Here is a 16,470-nt window from a genome sequence, read left to right as displayed (position 1 = left end):
CAAAAAAAACCTAATACCCCCCCCCCAAAAACCTAATGCCCCCCCCACCCCATAAACCCCCCTTTTTCCCCCCATTTTGCCCCCCCAGACCCCATAAAACCCCTTTATCCCCCATTTCCCCCCCCCTTCCCCCTCCCCAGCCCTTTGTGCCCCCCTCCGGCCCCTTTGAGCCCTCCCGACCCCGGCCCCCCCCCAAAATCCCCCCCAAATTTTGCCCCCCCCCCATGTCCCCAGGCCGCGCGGCCCCTTTAAGAGGGGGCGGGGCCAAGGCGCCCCCGAAACCTGCGCCCCGCCGGGGGGGGGGGAGGAGGAGGAGGAGGAGGAGGAGGATTGCGGTCACGTGACGGCGCCGCCAAAAAGGCGGGGCGCCGACCGGGCGCGCGATTGGCTGCGGGGCGGTCACGTGGGGCGGGATTTTCGCGCCACTTTCCGAGCCGGGTCCGGGGTAGGGGGTTCGGGTTGACCCCTGCGGGCCCCCGTAGCCGAACCGGAAGCGGGACCCGAACCCGGTACCAGAACCCGGAAGAGAGCCCGGAAGCGAGGCACCAGCATGGCGCCGAGGGACTACGAGGCCGAGAAGGGTGCGGGGGGGGCCTCGGGGACGGACGGACGGGGGGGGGGGGGGGGGACACGACACCGGGCTCGGTGACATCGGGCTCGGTGAGTGACCCCCCCCCCGGTCCCGGTGTGCCCCCCCCCCCAGAGAAGGCGAAGCGCTTCCTGCAGGATTTCTACCGGGAGGGGGATGGCGGCAAGGAGTTCCCGTACCGCGAGCAGCTGGTGAGGGACGCGCCCCCCCCCCCCCCCCCCCGGGACCCCCCAGGAGCCGGGAACCACCCCCCCCCCCCCCCCGGGATCTGGGCCGGGGCCCTCCCTTCTCCGGGACCCCCGCCCCCCCCCCCCCCCCCCCCCCGCGAACCCCCCCCTGGACCCGAACCCCCCCCCCTCCTCAAGATCCCCCTTAGTTCCCTCCCCCCCCCGGGACCCTCTTGGGACCCCCCCTTTATGCCCCCTTTCCCCCCCATCACGCCATATCCCCCCTCACCCCCCTTTTACTCCCCCCTTCTTCACCCCCCCCCAATATTTGGGACTCCCCCTCACCCCCCCACCCCAATATTCCCCCTCCCCCTTCTCTCCCCCCCCAATTTTGGGGACCCCCCCCCACATGTCTTTACCCCCCCCCCTTATTCCCTTCCTTTGTGCCCCCCCTTTGTGCTCCCCCACACCCTTTTATACCCCCCACACCCTTTTCCCTCCCCACCCCCCCACCTCCCTCCCCCCCCTTTGTGCCCTCCCATATCCCCCCCACCTTTTACCCCCCTTTACACCCCCCCACCCCTTTATACCCCCTCCTTTCCCCTTCCCTCACCCCCCTGTTCCCCCCCACCCCCCCTCTCCCCCCTCCCCACCCCCACCTCCCTCCCCCCCTTGTGCCCCCCCTATCCCCCTCACCCCCCCTCATGCCCCCCCACCTTTTACCCACCCCTTTACACCCCCCACCCCTTTATACCCCCTCCCTCCCCCCACCCCCTCCTTCACCCCCCCCATTCCCCTCCCTCCCCCCTCCCCACCCCCCACCTCCCTCCCCCCCTTGTGCCCCCCTTTATCCCCCTCACCCCCCCTCATGCTCCCCCCACCTTTTACCCCCCCACCCCTTTATACCCCCTTCTTTCTCCTCCCTCCCTCACCCCACCCCCCCCACCTCCCTGCCCTCCCCCTCACGCCCCCCCCGTTTTTTGCCCCCCCCCCCCCAGGCGACGCTGGCGCAGCGGCAGCAGCGGGTGCTGCGGGTGGCGCTGGACGAGGTGGCCGAGGAGGAGCCGGCGCTGGCCGAAGCCGCCTGCGACAACGCCGTCCGCTACCGGCGCCTCTTCGCCGACGCCGTGCACGAGCTGCTGCCCCTCTACCGGCACGGGCAGGTGGGGCTGACCCCCCCCCCCGAACCCAGTTGGGCCCCCCGGACCCTATTTCCCATCCTCAGACCCTATTTCCCCCTGTTTCACCCCATTTTTCCTCCTCTATTTCACCACACACCCCCCATGAGCTCTTGCCACTCTGTTGGCACCACCAGGTAGGGGTCAGACCCCCCCCCCCCCCAGACCCAAATCGGGCCCCCCCCAGATCCTCTTTCCCATCCTCAGACCCTATTTCCCCCTATTTCACCCCATTTCCCCTCCCCTCTTTCACCACGCACCCCCCAATTTGCCCCACGAGCCGCTGCCCCTCTACCGGCACAGGCAGGTTGGGCTGACCCCCCCAAACCCCATCGGACCCCCCCAGATCCAAATCAGACCCCCCCCCGATCCAAATTGCCCCCCCCGGACCCTATTTCCCATCCTCAGACCCTATTTCCCCCTGTTTCACCCATTTTTCCTCCTCTATTTCACCGCACGCCCCCCACAAGCTTTTGCCACTCTATTGCTACCATCAGGTGGGGGTCAGACCCCCCCCCCAAGACCCAAATCGGACCCCCCCAGACCCAAATCGGGCCCCCCCCAGATCCTGTTCCTCATCCTCAGACCCTATTTCCCCCTATTTCACCCCATTTCCCCTCCCCTCTTTCACCACGCACCCCCCCACTTTGCCCATGAGCTGCTGCTCCTCTACCGGCATGGGCAGGTTGGTTTGACCCCCCCCAACCCAATCGGACCCCCCCAGACCCAAATCGGGCCCCCCCAGATCCTATTTCCCATTCTCAGACCCTATTTCTCCTTATTTCACCCCAATTCCCCTCCCCTATTTCACTACCCCCTCCCAAACTCTTGCTATTCTATTGACACCACCAGGTAGGGGCCAGACCCCAAATCGGACCCCCCCGAACCCACTCGGACCCCCCCAGACCCCAATCGGACCCCCCCCAGATCCTATTTCCTGTTCTCAGACCCTATTTCCCCCTATTTCACCCCATTTCCCCTTCAATATTTCACCGCATGCCCCCCATTTTCCCCCACGAGCTGCTGGTACAAAATCAGGCCCCCCCATCCCCAAATTGCCCCCCCTGGACCCTATTCCCCCTCCTCTGACCCAATCTCCCCCTTTTTCACCCCATTTCCCCCCCCAGGTGCCCCCCAAGGACGCGCTGGACGTTTACATCGAGCACCGGCTGCTGCTGGAGCAGCGGGGGCGCGAGGGGGGGGGTGCCCGCAGCCCCCACAACAGCTACCCCCCCGAGCTGCTGCGCCGCTTGTGAGTCATGGGGGGGGGCACAAAACAAAAAGGGGGGTGGGGGGGCTTCGCCGCGACCCCTGCCTGCCCGCAGAGCCCCGCCGTGGGCCCCCAGTTCCCCCTTCACCCCCCCCAATTCCTTGTCCCCCCCCTCTCCATTTCCATCCCCGTGTGCCCCCCAATTCCCCCCCAAATTTCCTGTGCCCCCCCCAACTCCCTGTAGTCCCCCCCAGTCCCCCCCAATTCCCTATATCCCCCCACTTTAAGCCCGTGTGCCCCCCCCAATTTCCTGTAGCCCCCCCAATTCCCTATCTCCCCCACTTTAAGCCCTGTGTGCCCCCCCCAATTTCCTGTAGCCCCCCAATTCCCTGTCTCCCCCCATTCCATCCCCACGTAACCCCCAACTCCCTGTAGCCCCCCCAGTTCCCTATCTCCCCCCATTTTAATCCCCATGTGCCCCCCAACTCCCTGTAGCCCCCCCAATTCCCTGTGGGCCCCCATTTTCATCCCTGTGTGCCCTCCAACTCCCTATAGCCCCCCAATTCCTTATCTCCCCCATTTTTGTCCCTGTCGCCCCCATTTTTATCGCCGTGTGCCCCCCAATTCCTGTCTCCCCCCATTTTAATCCCTGTGTGACCCCAATTCCCCGTATCCCCACGTGCCCCCCAATTTCGCATCACCCCCCCATTTCCCATCCCCACATGCCCCCCAATTCCCTGTTGCCCCCCATTTTTATCCCCATGTGACCCTAATTCCCCATCACCCCCCAGTTCCCCATCACCCCCCCAGTTCCCATCCCCACATGCCCCCCAGTTCCCTGTTGCCCCCCCCAATTCCTTGTTGCCCTACATTTTAATCCCCGTGTGACCCCAATTCCATCTCCACCCATTCCCATCCCCTTACACCCCCAATTCCCCGTACCCTGCCCCCCAATTCCCATCCCCGTGTGCCCCTCAAGTCCCTGTTGCCCCCCCTTTCCATCCCTGTGTGCCCCCCCAATTCCCATCTCCCCCCATTTTAATCCCCACGCGACCCCCAATTCCCCATCTCCACCCATTCCCCGTCCCCTGCCCCCCAATTCCCATCCCCGTGTGCCCCCCAAGTCCCCGTGACCCTCCCGGGCCCCCCCACTGACCCCATTGCGCCCCCCCCCCTTGCCCCCAGCGAGCTCTACTTCACCGCCCCGTCGGCCGCCAAAGCCCGCGTCATCCGCGACGTCCGCGCCGACTGCATCGGGAAGCTGGTGACCGTGCGCGGCATCGTCACCCGCGTCACCGAGGTCAAGCCCATGATGGTGGTGGCCACCTACAGCTGTGACCAGTGCGGCGCCGAGACCTACCAGCCCGTACGGGGGGGGGGGGCGCCAGGGGAGGGGGGGTGGGGGGGGTGCCGAGGGGTGTTTGGGGGGGGTTTGGGTTGGGTTGGGTTGAGTTGAGCAGGGTTTGGGTTGGGTAGGAGGGGCGTTGGGTTGAGGAGGGGGGGGTTGGGGTTGAGTAGAGGGGGGTTGAGTTGAGGGGAGGGGGCTTGGGGTTGAGTAGAGGGGGGTTGGGGTTGAGTAGGGGGGCTTAGGGTTGGGTGGGGGGGGCGTTGGGTTGAGTAGAGGGGGGTTGGGGGGGCGTTGGGTTGAGTAGAGGGGGTTTGGGGTTGGGGGAGGCATTGAGTTGGGGGGGCATTGGGGGTGAGTGGGGGGCGTTGGGTTGAGTAGAGGGGGTTGGGGTGGGGTTCAGTGGGGGGGTTGGGTTGAGGAGGGATGGCTTGGGGTTGAGTGGGGGGGGCTTGGGGTTGAGTGGGGGGGGCTTGGGGTTGAGTGGGGGGGCTTGGGGTTGAGGAGGGGGGGCTTGGGGTTGAGGAGGGGGGGCTTGGGGTTGAGGAGGGGGGCTTGAGTTAAGTGGAGGGGGCTTGGGGTTGGGTAGGGGGGCTTAGGTTGGGTGGGGGTGGGCATTGGGTTGAGTAGAGAGGGGTTGGGGGAGGCGTTGGGTTGGGGGGGGCATTGGGGTTGAGCAGGCACCCACACACCACACCCACACCCCACAGCCGGTGTCTAACCTGGCCCCACCCCCACACACACCCCCCGTCCCCCCCCAGGTGCAGGCCCCCACCTTCACGCCGCTGCTGCTGTGCCCCAGCAACGAGTGCCACACCAACCGCGCCGGCGGCCGCCTCTGCCTGCAGAGCCGTGGCTCCAAGTTCCTCAAGTTCCAGGAGATGAAGCTGCAGGAGCACGTGGGTGCAGGGGGGGGTGGGGGTGGGGTGTTGGGAGGGGGGGGGGCGCCCCCAAAAGGTCCCATCTCCTGTCACTTGGCCTGGGGACATGGCATCTCCTGGTGTCCCCCCATCCGTTGTCCTCCTCTGAGGGCACTGGTGGCGACGTTCGTCGTCTCCGGTCTGCTGTGGGGACGTTGGTGGCCCTGGGGGGGGAGGTTTTGGGGGGGCTCCGTGCGGGGTGGTGTGACTGGACTGCGTTGGGGACACCGATGTCCCCCCCGCAGACCGACCAGGTGCCCGTGGGCCACCTCCCCCGCTCCATCAGCGTGGCCGTGCAAGGGGAGAACACGCGGCTGGCGCAGCCCGGGGACCACGTGGCCGTCACCGGCGTCTTCCTCCCGCTCCTCAGGACCGGCTTCCGCCAGCTCACGCAGGTCAGTGTCCCCAGCGCGTCCCCAGCGTGTCCCCAACGCGTCCCCCAACGTTGGGGACGTCCCCAACACGCTGTCTGCGTCCCCAACGTGTCCCCAGTGTGTTGGGATCGTCCCCAACACGTCACGGGTGTCCTAAACGTGTCCCCAACACGCTGAGAATGTCCCCAATGCACCGGGAATGTCCCCAACACACAAGGAATGTCCCCAATGTGCCGGGGATGTCCCCAACACGCCCTGTCCCCCCAGGGTCTCCTCTCCGAGACATACCTGGAAGCCCACCACATCGTGAAGATGACCAAGAGCGAGGAGGACGCGTCGGGAGCCGATGAGCTGACGGAGGAGGAGCTGCGGCAAATCACGGGTGAGGTCCTGAGGGAGGTGGGGGGCGCGGGTGGGGCCCCGCAGCCACCCCACGGCGTCCCCGTGTCCTCCCGTAGAGGAGGACTTCTACGACAAGCTGGCGGCCTCCATCGCCCCCGAGATCTACGGGCACGAGGACGTGAAGAAGGCGCTGCTGCTGCAGCTGGTGGGGGGCGTGGAGCGCAGCCCCCACGGCATGAGGATACGGGGTGAGGGCGCGGGGCCGCCGTGGCCACGTGTTGGGATTCTGGGGGGGGGTCCCCATGGCCATGCGGGAAGCTTTGGGGGTGCAGAAGAGCCCAGAGGGGTCCCTGTTTCCGTGGGTTGAGATTTGGGGGTCAAGAGTGGTCCCTGGGGGTCCCCATCCCCATTTGGGAAGGTTTGGAGGTGTGGGGGGTCCCCACGTCCATGTAGGAAGGTTTTGGGGGGGGGGGAGGGATGCAGAAGGTTCCATGGGTGCCCCCACGTCTATGCATCGAGCTTTGGGGCGCAGACAGTCCCCATCCCCATGGGGGGGTGGGCACAGGACCCCGCAGGTCGCTACCAACCCCTCTGAGATGTTGGGGGCGCCCCCCCCAGGTAACATCAACATCTGCCTGATGGGAGACCCCGGCGTGGCCAAGTCCCAGCTGCTCTCCTACATCGACCGCCTGGCGCCGCGCAGTGAGTGTCGCGCACCGTTGGGTTGGGGAGGGTTGGGTAGGGTTGAGTAGAGTAGGGTTGGGTTGGGGAGGGTTGAGGAGGTTGAGGAGGGTTGGGTTGAGTGGCATTGGGTAGGGTTGGGTTGAGTAGAGTAGGGTTGGGTTGAGTAGGGTTGAGTAGCATTGGGTAGGGTTGGGTTGAGTAGGGTTGAGTAGCATTGGGTAGGGTTGGGTTGAGTAGGGTTGAGTAGCATTGGGTAGGGTTGGGTTCAGTAGTGTTGAGTAGGGTTGAGTAGCGTTGGGTTGGGTGGGCAGGACCTTTGAATCTTCTCCCAGCCCCCTCGGGTGCCCCCAGTGCAGAACCTGGAGGTTCCCCATGCCCCATAGCGGCCTCCCATCCCCGTAAAGAGCTGGGACAAGCTTGGGACACCCCCCAAAACCCCACCACTGAACCCTGTTCACCCTCCCCAACCTCACCACCTCACACATGCGTCTGTCCCCAAGGCCAGTACACCACGGGCCGGGGCTCGTCGGGCGCGGGGCTGACGGCGGCGGTGCTGCGGGACCCGGTGACGGGCGAGCTGGCGTTGGAGGGCGGCGCCTTGGTGTTGGCCGACCAGGGCATCTGCTGCATCGACGAGTTCGACAAGATGTCGGAGGCCGACCGCACGGCCATCCACGAGGTGCTGGAGCAGCAGAGCGTCTCCATCGCCAAGGCCGGCGTTTTGGCCACCCTCAACGCCCGCTGCGCCGTGCTGGCAGCCGCCAACCCCGCCTACGGGCGCTACGACGCCCGGCGCAGCCTGGAGCACAACCTGCGCCTGCCGGCCGCGCTGCTCTCCCGCTTCGACCTCCTCTGGCTGCTGCCCGACCGCCCCGACCGCGACCACGACCTGCGGTGAGGGGGGCGAGGGGACAGAGGTGGGGACGTGGGGATGAGGGGGACCATGATGAGGACGATGGGGACCATAATGGGGATGATGGTGGGGACAGAGATGGGGACATTTGGATGACTGGGACCATAATGGGGTGGATTTGGGGACGTAGGGGTGACGGGGACCATAATGGGGATGGATTTGGGGATGGTTGGGGATCCTAATGGTGACGGATCCCACCCAACCCCAGCCTGGCCCAGCACATCACCTACGTGCACCAGCACAGCCGCCAGCCACCCTGCTCCTTCCAGCAGCTGGACATGAAGCTGATGAGGTTGGTGCCACCCCCCCCCGTCCCCTCCGGCGTCCCCCCCATCCCCTCCGGTGTCCCCACCCGCCCCCACCGTGCCCGTCCCCAGGCGCTACATCGCCACGTGCAAGCGGAAGCAGCCGGTGGTGCCCGAGGCGTTGGCTGACTACATCACGGCCGCCTACGTGGAGATGCGCAAGGAGGCCTGGGCCAGCAAGGACAGCACCTACACCTCGGCCCGCACCCTGCTGGGCATCCTGCGGCTCGCCACCGCCCTGGTGGGGGGCGGGGGGTTGTGGGGAGGGGGCGGGGGGTCATGGGGAGAAAGGGCGGGAGAAGATTTGAGGCCAGGGGAGAATGGGGAGGAGGCTTGGGGTCACGGGGAGAAGGCTTGGGGTCACAGGGATAACGGGGAGAAGGCTTGGGGTCACAGGGATAACGGGGAGAAGGCTTGGGGTCAAGGGGAGAAGGCTTGGGGTCAAGGGGAGAACAGGGAGGAGACTTGGGGTCACGGGGAGAACGGGGAGAAGATTTGGGGTCAAGGGGAGGAGATTTGGGGTCACGGGGAGAACAGGGAGAAGATTTGGGGTCAAGGGGAGGAGATTTGGGGTCACGGGGAGAACGGGGAGAAGATTTGTGGTCACGGGGAGAAGGTTTAGGGTCACGGGGAGAACGGGGAGAAGGTTTGGGGTCAAGGGGAGGAGATTTGGGGTCACGGGGAGAACGGGGAGAAGATTTGGGGTCACGGGGAGAAGGTTTGGGGTCACGGGGAGAACGGGGAGAAGGTTTGGGGTCACGGGGAGGAGATTTGGGGTCACGGGGAGAACAGGGAGGAGACTTGGGGTCATAGGGAGGAGACTTGGGGTCAAGGAGAGAACGGGGAGGAGAAGACTTGGGGTCAAGAGCAGAGGACTTTGGGTCAAGGGCAGAAGGGGGGCAGGAGAAGGTGGGGGGGGGGGGGGGGGGGCAGGAGAAGACCTGGAGTCATGGAAGAGGGCAGGAGGAGGTGGAGCAGGGCAGGACCCGGTAGGAGAAGGCTGGATCTTGGGGGGGGTCCAGGTGGGTGGTGGGGTGGAGGTGGTGGTGACCCCCCCCCCTCTTTTGCTGCCCCCCCCCCGCCAGGCCCGGCTGCGGCTGGTGGATGTGGTGGAGAAGGAGGACATCAACGAGGCCATGAGGCTGATGGAGATGTCCAAGGACTCGCTGCAGGGGGACAAGGGACAGCAGGACCGGTGAGCAGGGACACGGGGAGGGCTTGGGGACGTGTGTGTGTGTGGGGGTCCCTGTCCTTACGTCCCCCGAGGGGACAGGGAGGAGGTGACAGTTCTAGGGTCCGCCCAACCCAACGCGGCCCCAGGGTGGGTGGGGAGGTGACACCGTGGGGGTGGCCCCGTCCCCAGGGAGGGATGTCCCCGAGATGGTTGGGGAGGTGCCACCACCCCCGGGATGTCCCCAAGATGGTTTTGGGATGATGGCCACCACCCTCGACCCATCCCAAGATGCATAGGGAGATGCCACCACCCTTGGGATGTCCCCAAGATGTCTTTGGGAAGATGCCACCACCTTTAAGATGTCCCCGAGGTGCTTGGGGAGGTGCCACCACCCTCGGGTTGTCCCCAGGATGGTTTTAGGGAGGTGCCACCGCCCATGGGATGTCCCCAGGATGTCTTTGGGACCACGGCCACCACCCTCAACCCACCCCAAGATGGTTTTCGGGCCATGCCACCACCCTTGGGATGTCCCCAAGACGTCTTTAGGGAGCTGCCACCACCCTCAACCCATCCCAAGATACTCGGGGCGGTGCCACCCCCCCGGGGGTGCCCCGTAACCCCTGGTGGTGACCCCCATGTCCCCTCCCCAGCCCCCCCCGCCCGTCGGACGCCATCTTCGCGGCGCTGCGGGAGCTGGCGGGGCCGGGGGGGCGCAGCCTGCGCCTGGCCGAGGCCTTGCCCCGGTGCTTGGCCAAGGGCTTCACCCCCGGGCAGGTCCAGGAGGCGCTGGACGAGTACGAGGAGCTCAACGTGCTGCAGGTCAACGCCGCCCGCACCCGCATCACCTTCGTCTGAGTGGGGGGGGGGGGGGGGGACCTGGGGGCTTGGGGGGGCTGGGGACGGAGGGGGAGGGCTTGAGGGGTCTTCAGGGGGCGACGGGGAGGGGCCGTGGGAGCTCCTGGGGGAGCGGGGACACAGCAACGGCGGCGTCTTCTTGGGGTCGGAGGAGGTCCCGTGGGATTGCCGGGGGGCGTGGGGGTGACTGGGGACGTCCCATGGCGTCTTTTTGGGGTCATGAGCTGTCCCATGGCGTTTTTTTGGGGTCGTAGGAGGTCCCATGGGATCATCAAGGGGCTGTGGGGGCAATTGGGGACCCCCCCGCCCCCTCCCCTTTGCCTCCAGTTTACTGTTCCTTGTTTTTTAACCAATAAACTGCTTTTTTAGGGCTGGTTTTGGCACCGGGGGTGCTGCTTCCTTTTTCTTTTGTGCCCCCCCCATTGAATGTCCAATCATTGGGTGTCCCCCCCCCCCGCCATGGATGTTCCCTGTTGGGTGCCCCCCCATTTTGTGTTCCCACCCTTGGTGTGCCCCCCCTCCTTGGTACTTCCCCCATTGGGTGCCCCCTCATTGGGTGCTCTCCTATTGGGTGCCCCCCCCCATGGATGTTCCCTGTTGGGTGTCCCCGCTCCTTGGTATTTCCCGTTGGGTGCCCCCCCCATTTTATGTCTCCCATTGGGTGCCCACCCTTGGTATCCCCCCCCCATTGGGCGTCCTTCCCCCATTGGGTGCCCCCCCCCTTGGTATTTCCCCTGTTGGGTGCCCCCCCATTTTATGTCTCCCATTGGGTGCCCACCCTTGGTATCTCCCCCCCATTGGGTGCCCCCCCCCCCCATGGGTGTTCCCTGTTGGGTGTCCCCCCATTGGGTGCCCCCCCCCCTTAGTATTTCCCCCGTTGGGTGCCCCCCCCCCCCCCCCAGTGTATCACTAGCCAGCCTCGCGCCTTCGCCCAGCGCCGCCTTTTATTTGGGGTGGGGGCCGCTAGAAGAAGAGCCCCCGCATGCGGCGCCCGATGCCCTGCCGGTCGTAGAGGACGTTGAACTTGTTGACGAACTGGTTCATGGTGTTGCAGGTCTTGGTGATGGTGCCCAGGTAGGCCATCAGCCCCACGTCGTTGCATTGCTGGGGGGGGGGGGGGGGAAGGGGCGTCGGGGGGGGGCAGGCACCGCTTATGGGGCTGCCGGGACCACTTATGGGGTCGTCAAGATCTCTTGGGTACCGCCAACCCTTCTTCTGGGGCCACAAATGCCGCTTACGGGGCCATCAGCAGCTCTAATGGGGCCACCAAGGCCTCTTGGGTACCACCAACTCCTCTTACGGGGCCACCAACAGCTTTTATGGGGTCACTGTGACCTTACAGGGCCACCAAGACCTCTTGGGTACCACCAACCCCCTTTATGGGGCCACTAAAACCTCTTGGGGGGCCACCAAGACCTCTTGGGTACCACCAACCCCCTTTATGGGGCCACTAAAACCTCTTAGGGGGCCACCAAGACCTCTTGGGTACCACCAACCCTGTTTATGGGGCCACCAAAACCTCTTAGGGGGCCACCAAGACCTCTTGGGTACCACCAACCCCTTTTATGGGGCCACCACCATCTCTTGTGGTGCCCCCAGCCCCCTCTGGATGCCCCCAGCCCACCCTTTAGGGCCCCCCCGGACCCTTTAGGGCCCCTTTGGCCCCTCCCAACCCCCGGTGCCCCCCGCTCACGTCGTAGAAGTCGGTCTTGAACTTGTCGGTGCTGAGCACGGGCAGGCAGTGGCACAGGGCGCAGGCCTCCCGCAGGATCTCGTGGTTGAAGGGCACCGCGCCTGCGGGCGGAGGGGGCCTTAGGGACACCCCCCCGGGGCCACCCGGCCCCCGGGGGACACCTCAGCGTCTTTGGGGACAAGCCGAGTTCCTCTGGGGACACCACGTTCCTTGGGGACAGCTCAAGTTTTCTGGGGACACCCCAAGTCCCCTGGGGACACGAGGTCCCTCGGGGCCACCTCAATCCCTCAGGGCCATTGGAATTCTTTTTGAGACACCCCAAAGTCCCTAAAGGCCACCCCAATCCCTTGGGGACACCCCAAGTCCCCTGAGGACACGAGGTCCCTTGAGGGCCACCCCAGGTCCCTCGGGGCCACCTCAATCCCTCAGGGCCATCCCAATCCTTTGGGGACACTCCAAAGTCCCTTGGGGCCATCGGAATCCTTTGGGGACACCCCGAAGTCCCTCAGGGCCACCCCAATTCCTTGGGGTCACCCAAGCTCCTTGGAGCCACCCCAATCCCTTGGGGCCGCCGCAATCCCTCGGGGCCACCCCAATCCCTCAGGGCCATCCTAATCCTTTGGGGACACCCCAAAGTCCCTCGGGGCCATCCCAATCCCTTGGGGCCATTGGAATCCTTTGGAGACACCCCAAAGTCCCTCAAGGCCACCCCGATCCCTCGGGGCCACCCAAGCTCCTTGGGGCCGCCCGAATCCCTTGGAGCCACCCCAATCCCTTGGGGACATTGGAATCCCCCAGGGCCCCCCAGGTCCCTCGGGGCCACCCCACTCCCTCGGGGACCCCCCAAGTCCCTCGGGGCCCCCCCCGCATCCCTCGGGCCCCCCCGGGGCGCCGCTCACCGGCCTCCGCGGCGCGCACGTACTCCAGGATGAGGCGCACGCGGCTGTGCAGCATCTTGATGGCGCTGTGCTGGGCGATCAGGTGCTCGGCCACTGCGGGGTGGGGACGGGGACACTGTCACCGTGTCACCATGTCACCGGGTCACCACGTTACGGTGTCACTGTGTCATCATGTCACCGTGTCACCGCGTCACCACGTTACACTGTCACCGCGTCACTATGCGTCACTATGTCACTGTGTCATCACGTTAGTGTCACCGTGTCACCACGTCACCGTGTCACCACGTTACACTGTCACCACGTCACTATGGCACCATGTCACCACATTACAGTGTCACCATGTCACTGTGTCACCACATCACCGTGTCACCACATTACACTGTCACCGCATCACTATGTCACCATGTTACAGTGTCACCACGTCACGGTGTCACCGTGTCACCACATTACACTGTCACCACGTCACTATGGCACCATGTCACCCCATTACAGTGTCACCGTGTCAGTGTGTCACCACGTCACCACATTACACTGTCACCACGTCACTATGGCACCATGTCACCCCATTACAGTGTCACCGTGTCAGTGTGTCACCACGTCACCACGTTACACTGTCACCACGTCACTATGTCACCATGTCACCACATTACAGTGTCACCGTGTCAGTGTGTCACCACGTCACCACGTTACACTGTCACCGTGTCACTATGGCACCATGTCACCCCATTACAGTGTCACCGTGTCAGTGTGTCACCACGTCACCACGTTACACTGTCACCGTGTCACTATGGCACCATGTCACCACATTACAGTGTCACCATGTCACTGTGTCACCACATCACCGTGTCACCACATTACAGTGTCACCATGTCACCGTGTCACCACATTACACTGTCACCGCATCACTATGTCACCGCATTACAGTGTCACTGTGTCACCACGTCACCGGGTCACCATGTTACAGTGTGACTGTGTCACCACGTCACCGTGTCACCGCGTCACCACATTACACTGTCACCACGTCACTATGGCACCATGTCACCGCGTTCCAGTGTCACCACGTCACGGTGTCACCGTGTCACCATGTCACCGTATGGTGTCACCGCATCGCTATGTCACCGTGTCACCACGTTACAGTGTCACAGTGTCACCATGTCACGGTGTCACTGTGTCACCACGTGATGGTGTCAGCATGTCACAGTGTCACCGTGTCACTGCGTCACCACGTTATCGTGTCACCGTGTCCCCGTACTGTGTCACCGCATCGCTATGTCACTGTGTCACCACGTCACGGTGTCACCACGTCACGGTGTCACCGCGTCACGGTGTCACCCCACCTCGCTGTAGCACGTCCCCGTGTCCCCGTGTCAATGTCTTCCCCGCGTCACCGTGTCCCCACGTCCCCCCGCCATATCTCTGATGCCCCCTTGCCCCCCCCCCGTTGTCCCCCCATGTCCCTGTCCCTGACCCCCCCCCCCCCCATGTCCCTGGCCCCCTGCCCCCCCCATAACCCTAATGCCCCCCCCCCCCCATGTCCCTGACACCCCCCCCCCCTTGTCCCCCTATATCCCCTTCCCTGACCCCCCCCATGTCCCCAATGCCCCCCCCCCGGTCCCCCCCCCCCCCCTTGGTGTCCCCATCCCCTTCTCCCCCCCCCCCTTATCCCTCCACCATGTCCCCAATGCCCCCCCGGCCCCCCCCTCATGTCCCTGGCCCCCTGCCCCCCCCATAACCCTAATGCCCCCCCCTTGCCCCCCCCCCCCATGCCCCCGACACCCCCCCAATGCCCCCATCCCTGACTCCCCCCCATGTCCCCAGTGCTCCCCCTTGCCCCCCCAAGTCCCCCCCCCCAGGTGTCCCCATCCCCTTGCCCCCCCCCCTTACCCTCTCCTTATTCCCCCCCCCATGTCCCTGACTCCCCCCCCCCCCCCCCCCCCCCATGTCCCCAGTGCCCCCCCGGCCCCCCCTCATGTCCCTGGTCCCCTGCCCCCCCCCATAACCCTAATGCCCCCCCCTCCATGCCCCTGACACCCCCCCATGCCCCCGACACCCCCCCATACCCCATCCCTGACCCCCCCCCCCCCCATGTCCCCGATGCCCCCCCTTGCCCCCCCCCCGTGTCCCTAGCCCCCACACCGCCCCCCCCCCCCCCCACCCGCCCCCCCCCACCGGTGGAGTTCTCCCCGCTGCCCGTGGCCGTCATCCTGGCCACGTGGTCGACCCCGATGCGCTCGGCCTCCTCGGTGGCCAGGGTGTAGGGCAGCTCCGCGAACAGCATGGTGGCCTGGGGGGGGGGCGGGGGGGGCTATGGGGGGGGGGGGGGGGGCACAGCCACGCACCCCCACCCCCACCCCACGACACCCCCAGTCCCACGCTTTGCTCCCCCCCCACCCCCCCCGTGAGCCGTTTTGGCCCCCAGCCCGGGTTTTTGTTACAGTTCCCGCCCCCCCCCAGCCCCATTATCCCCCCCCCACACCCCATTTCCCCCCCCCCCAGCCCCCATTTCCCCGCTCCCACCCCATTTACCCCCCCCAGCCCCATTTACCCCTCAGCCCAATTTGCCCCCCACACTGTACCCCATTTCCCCCCCCAGCCCCATTAGCCCCCCCACCGAGCCCCATTTGACCCCCCCCCAGCCCCTTTAATGCCCCCCCGGCCCCATTTGCCCCCCCAGCCCCATTTACCCCCTCAGCCCTATTCCCCCCCCGCCCCATTTCCCCTCCTCATTTGCCCCCCCCAGCCCCATTTACCCCCCCAGCCCAATTCCCCCCCGGCCCCATTTGCCCCCCCCCCCATTACCCACCACCACCCCATTTCCCCCCCCCAGCCCCATTTACCCCCCCCCGAGCCCCATTTGACCCCCCCCCAGCCCCATTAATGCCCCCCCGACCCCATTTCCCCCCCCAACCCCCCCCCCCCATCCCAATTCCCCTCCCCCAATTACCTCCCCATTAATGATGTCAATCACGGACTCGAAGACGCTGACAGGCAGCTGGGGGGGGGGGGGAGATAATTTGGGGGGGGAGATAATTTGGGGGGGGGGGGGGGGTCCCAGAACCCCCCCCCAAAAAAATATCCCCCTAGGCCCCCCCCAAAACTCACGTCCGTGTGCTTGGTCATGGGGTTCAGCTTGAGGAAGAGGGGGCTCTCGATGATCTCACACACCTGGGGGGGGGGGCAGCACATTTTGGGGGGGGTCAGCGTTTTTTTTTGGGGGGGGGTCCCCCAGTTCTGTGCCCCCCCCCCCCCGCCCCGAACCCCACCTGCTTGTGGACGTGGATGTCGGAGGGGTCGGGGGGGCCGCCGGTCGTGTACCAGCCCAGGAACTCCAGTTCCTTGAAGACCTGCTTAACTGGGAGCAGTGGGACGTGCTGGGGGGGGGGCACGGGGCAGGACCCCCCCCCCTACAGCCCCAAATGTGTGTCATTTCCCCCCCCCCCAAGACCCCCTCAGGGGTGACCCCAAGCTTCCCCCAGACCCCTCTGGAGCTCCCCAGGACCCCCCCAAGTCCCCCCCCCAGGACCCCTTTGGGACCCCCCAGGACCCCCCCCCAAAGCCCCCCCCCCCAAGACCCCTCTGGGACCCCCCCCCAATCACCCCACACCCATCTCAGGACCCCCCCCCACCCCCCCCAGATCCATCTCAGGACCACCCTAACCCCTCGTACCCCTCTCAGCCCCCCCCCAGGCCCCCCCCCCCCCAGCCCCCCCCATAGCCATATCAGGCCCCCCCCCCAGGCCCCCTCAGCCCCCCCCATACTCACCTCAGGACCCCCCCAGGACCCCCGTACCCATCCCAAGACCCCCCCAGGACCCCTGTACC

General features: G+C 65.8%; 2 protein-coding genes across 3 annotated transcripts; one reads left to right on the top strand and one right to left on the bottom strand.

The window, feature by feature from the left end:
• The first annotated feature begins 327 nt into the window (after positions 1 to 327).
• On the top strand, positions 328 to 10,439 carry MCM7 (minichromosome maintenance complex component 7). Of its 2 annotated transcripts, XM_080608699.1 has the most exons (15): positions 328 to 581; positions 704 to 780; positions 1,755 to 1,919; positions 3,062 to 3,186; positions 4,330 to 4,510; positions 5,251 to 5,388; positions 5,655 to 5,804; positions 6,051 to 6,165; positions 6,242 to 6,373; positions 6,744 to 6,827; positions 7,310 to 7,703; positions 7,931 to 8,014; positions 8,100 to 8,268; positions 9,113 to 9,222; positions 9,852 to 10,439. In XM_080608699.1, exons 1-15 carry the CDS (start codon positions 551 to 553, stop codon positions 10,054 to 10,056), a joined length of 2,160 nt encoding a protein of 719 aa, XP_080464825.1. In that variant the 5' UTR covers positions 328 to 550; the 3' UTR covers positions 10,057 to 10,439. The 2 variants fall into 2 exon arrangements, with proteins under 2 accessions (XP_080464825.1, XP_080464826.1); XM_080608700.1 differs by lacking the exons at positions 328 to 581; positions 704 to 780; positions 1,755 to 1,919 and adding an exon at positions 2,591 to 2,619.
• Positions 10,440 to 10,977: 538 nt separating this feature from the next.
• COPS6 (COP9 signalosome subunit 6) lies at positions 10,978 to 16,052 on the bottom strand (the record flags this gene model as incomplete). The annotated part of the gene is made up of 7 exons (XM_080608698.1): positions 10,978 to 11,160; positions 11,750 to 11,850; positions 12,649 to 12,741; positions 14,818 to 14,932; positions 15,593 to 15,640; positions 15,751 to 15,813; positions 15,912 to 16,052. Coding segments are annotated over 7 exons (702 nt in total), but the record flags the coding sequence as incomplete, so codon positions are not given.
• Between the last annotated feature and the right edge of the window lie 418 nt (positions 16,053 to 16,470).

The sequence above is a fragment of the Anser brachyrhynchus genome (genome assembly GCF_964034855.1).
Source record: "Anser brachyrhynchus genome assembly, contig: SCAFFOLD_695, whole genome shotgun sequence".
Lineage (NCBI taxonomy): Eukaryota > Metazoa > Chordata > Aves > Anseriformes > Anatidae > Anser > Anser brachyrhynchus.
Note: the sequence above shows the minus strand (reverse complement) of the source record. Positions and strands in the feature narration are given on the sequence as shown.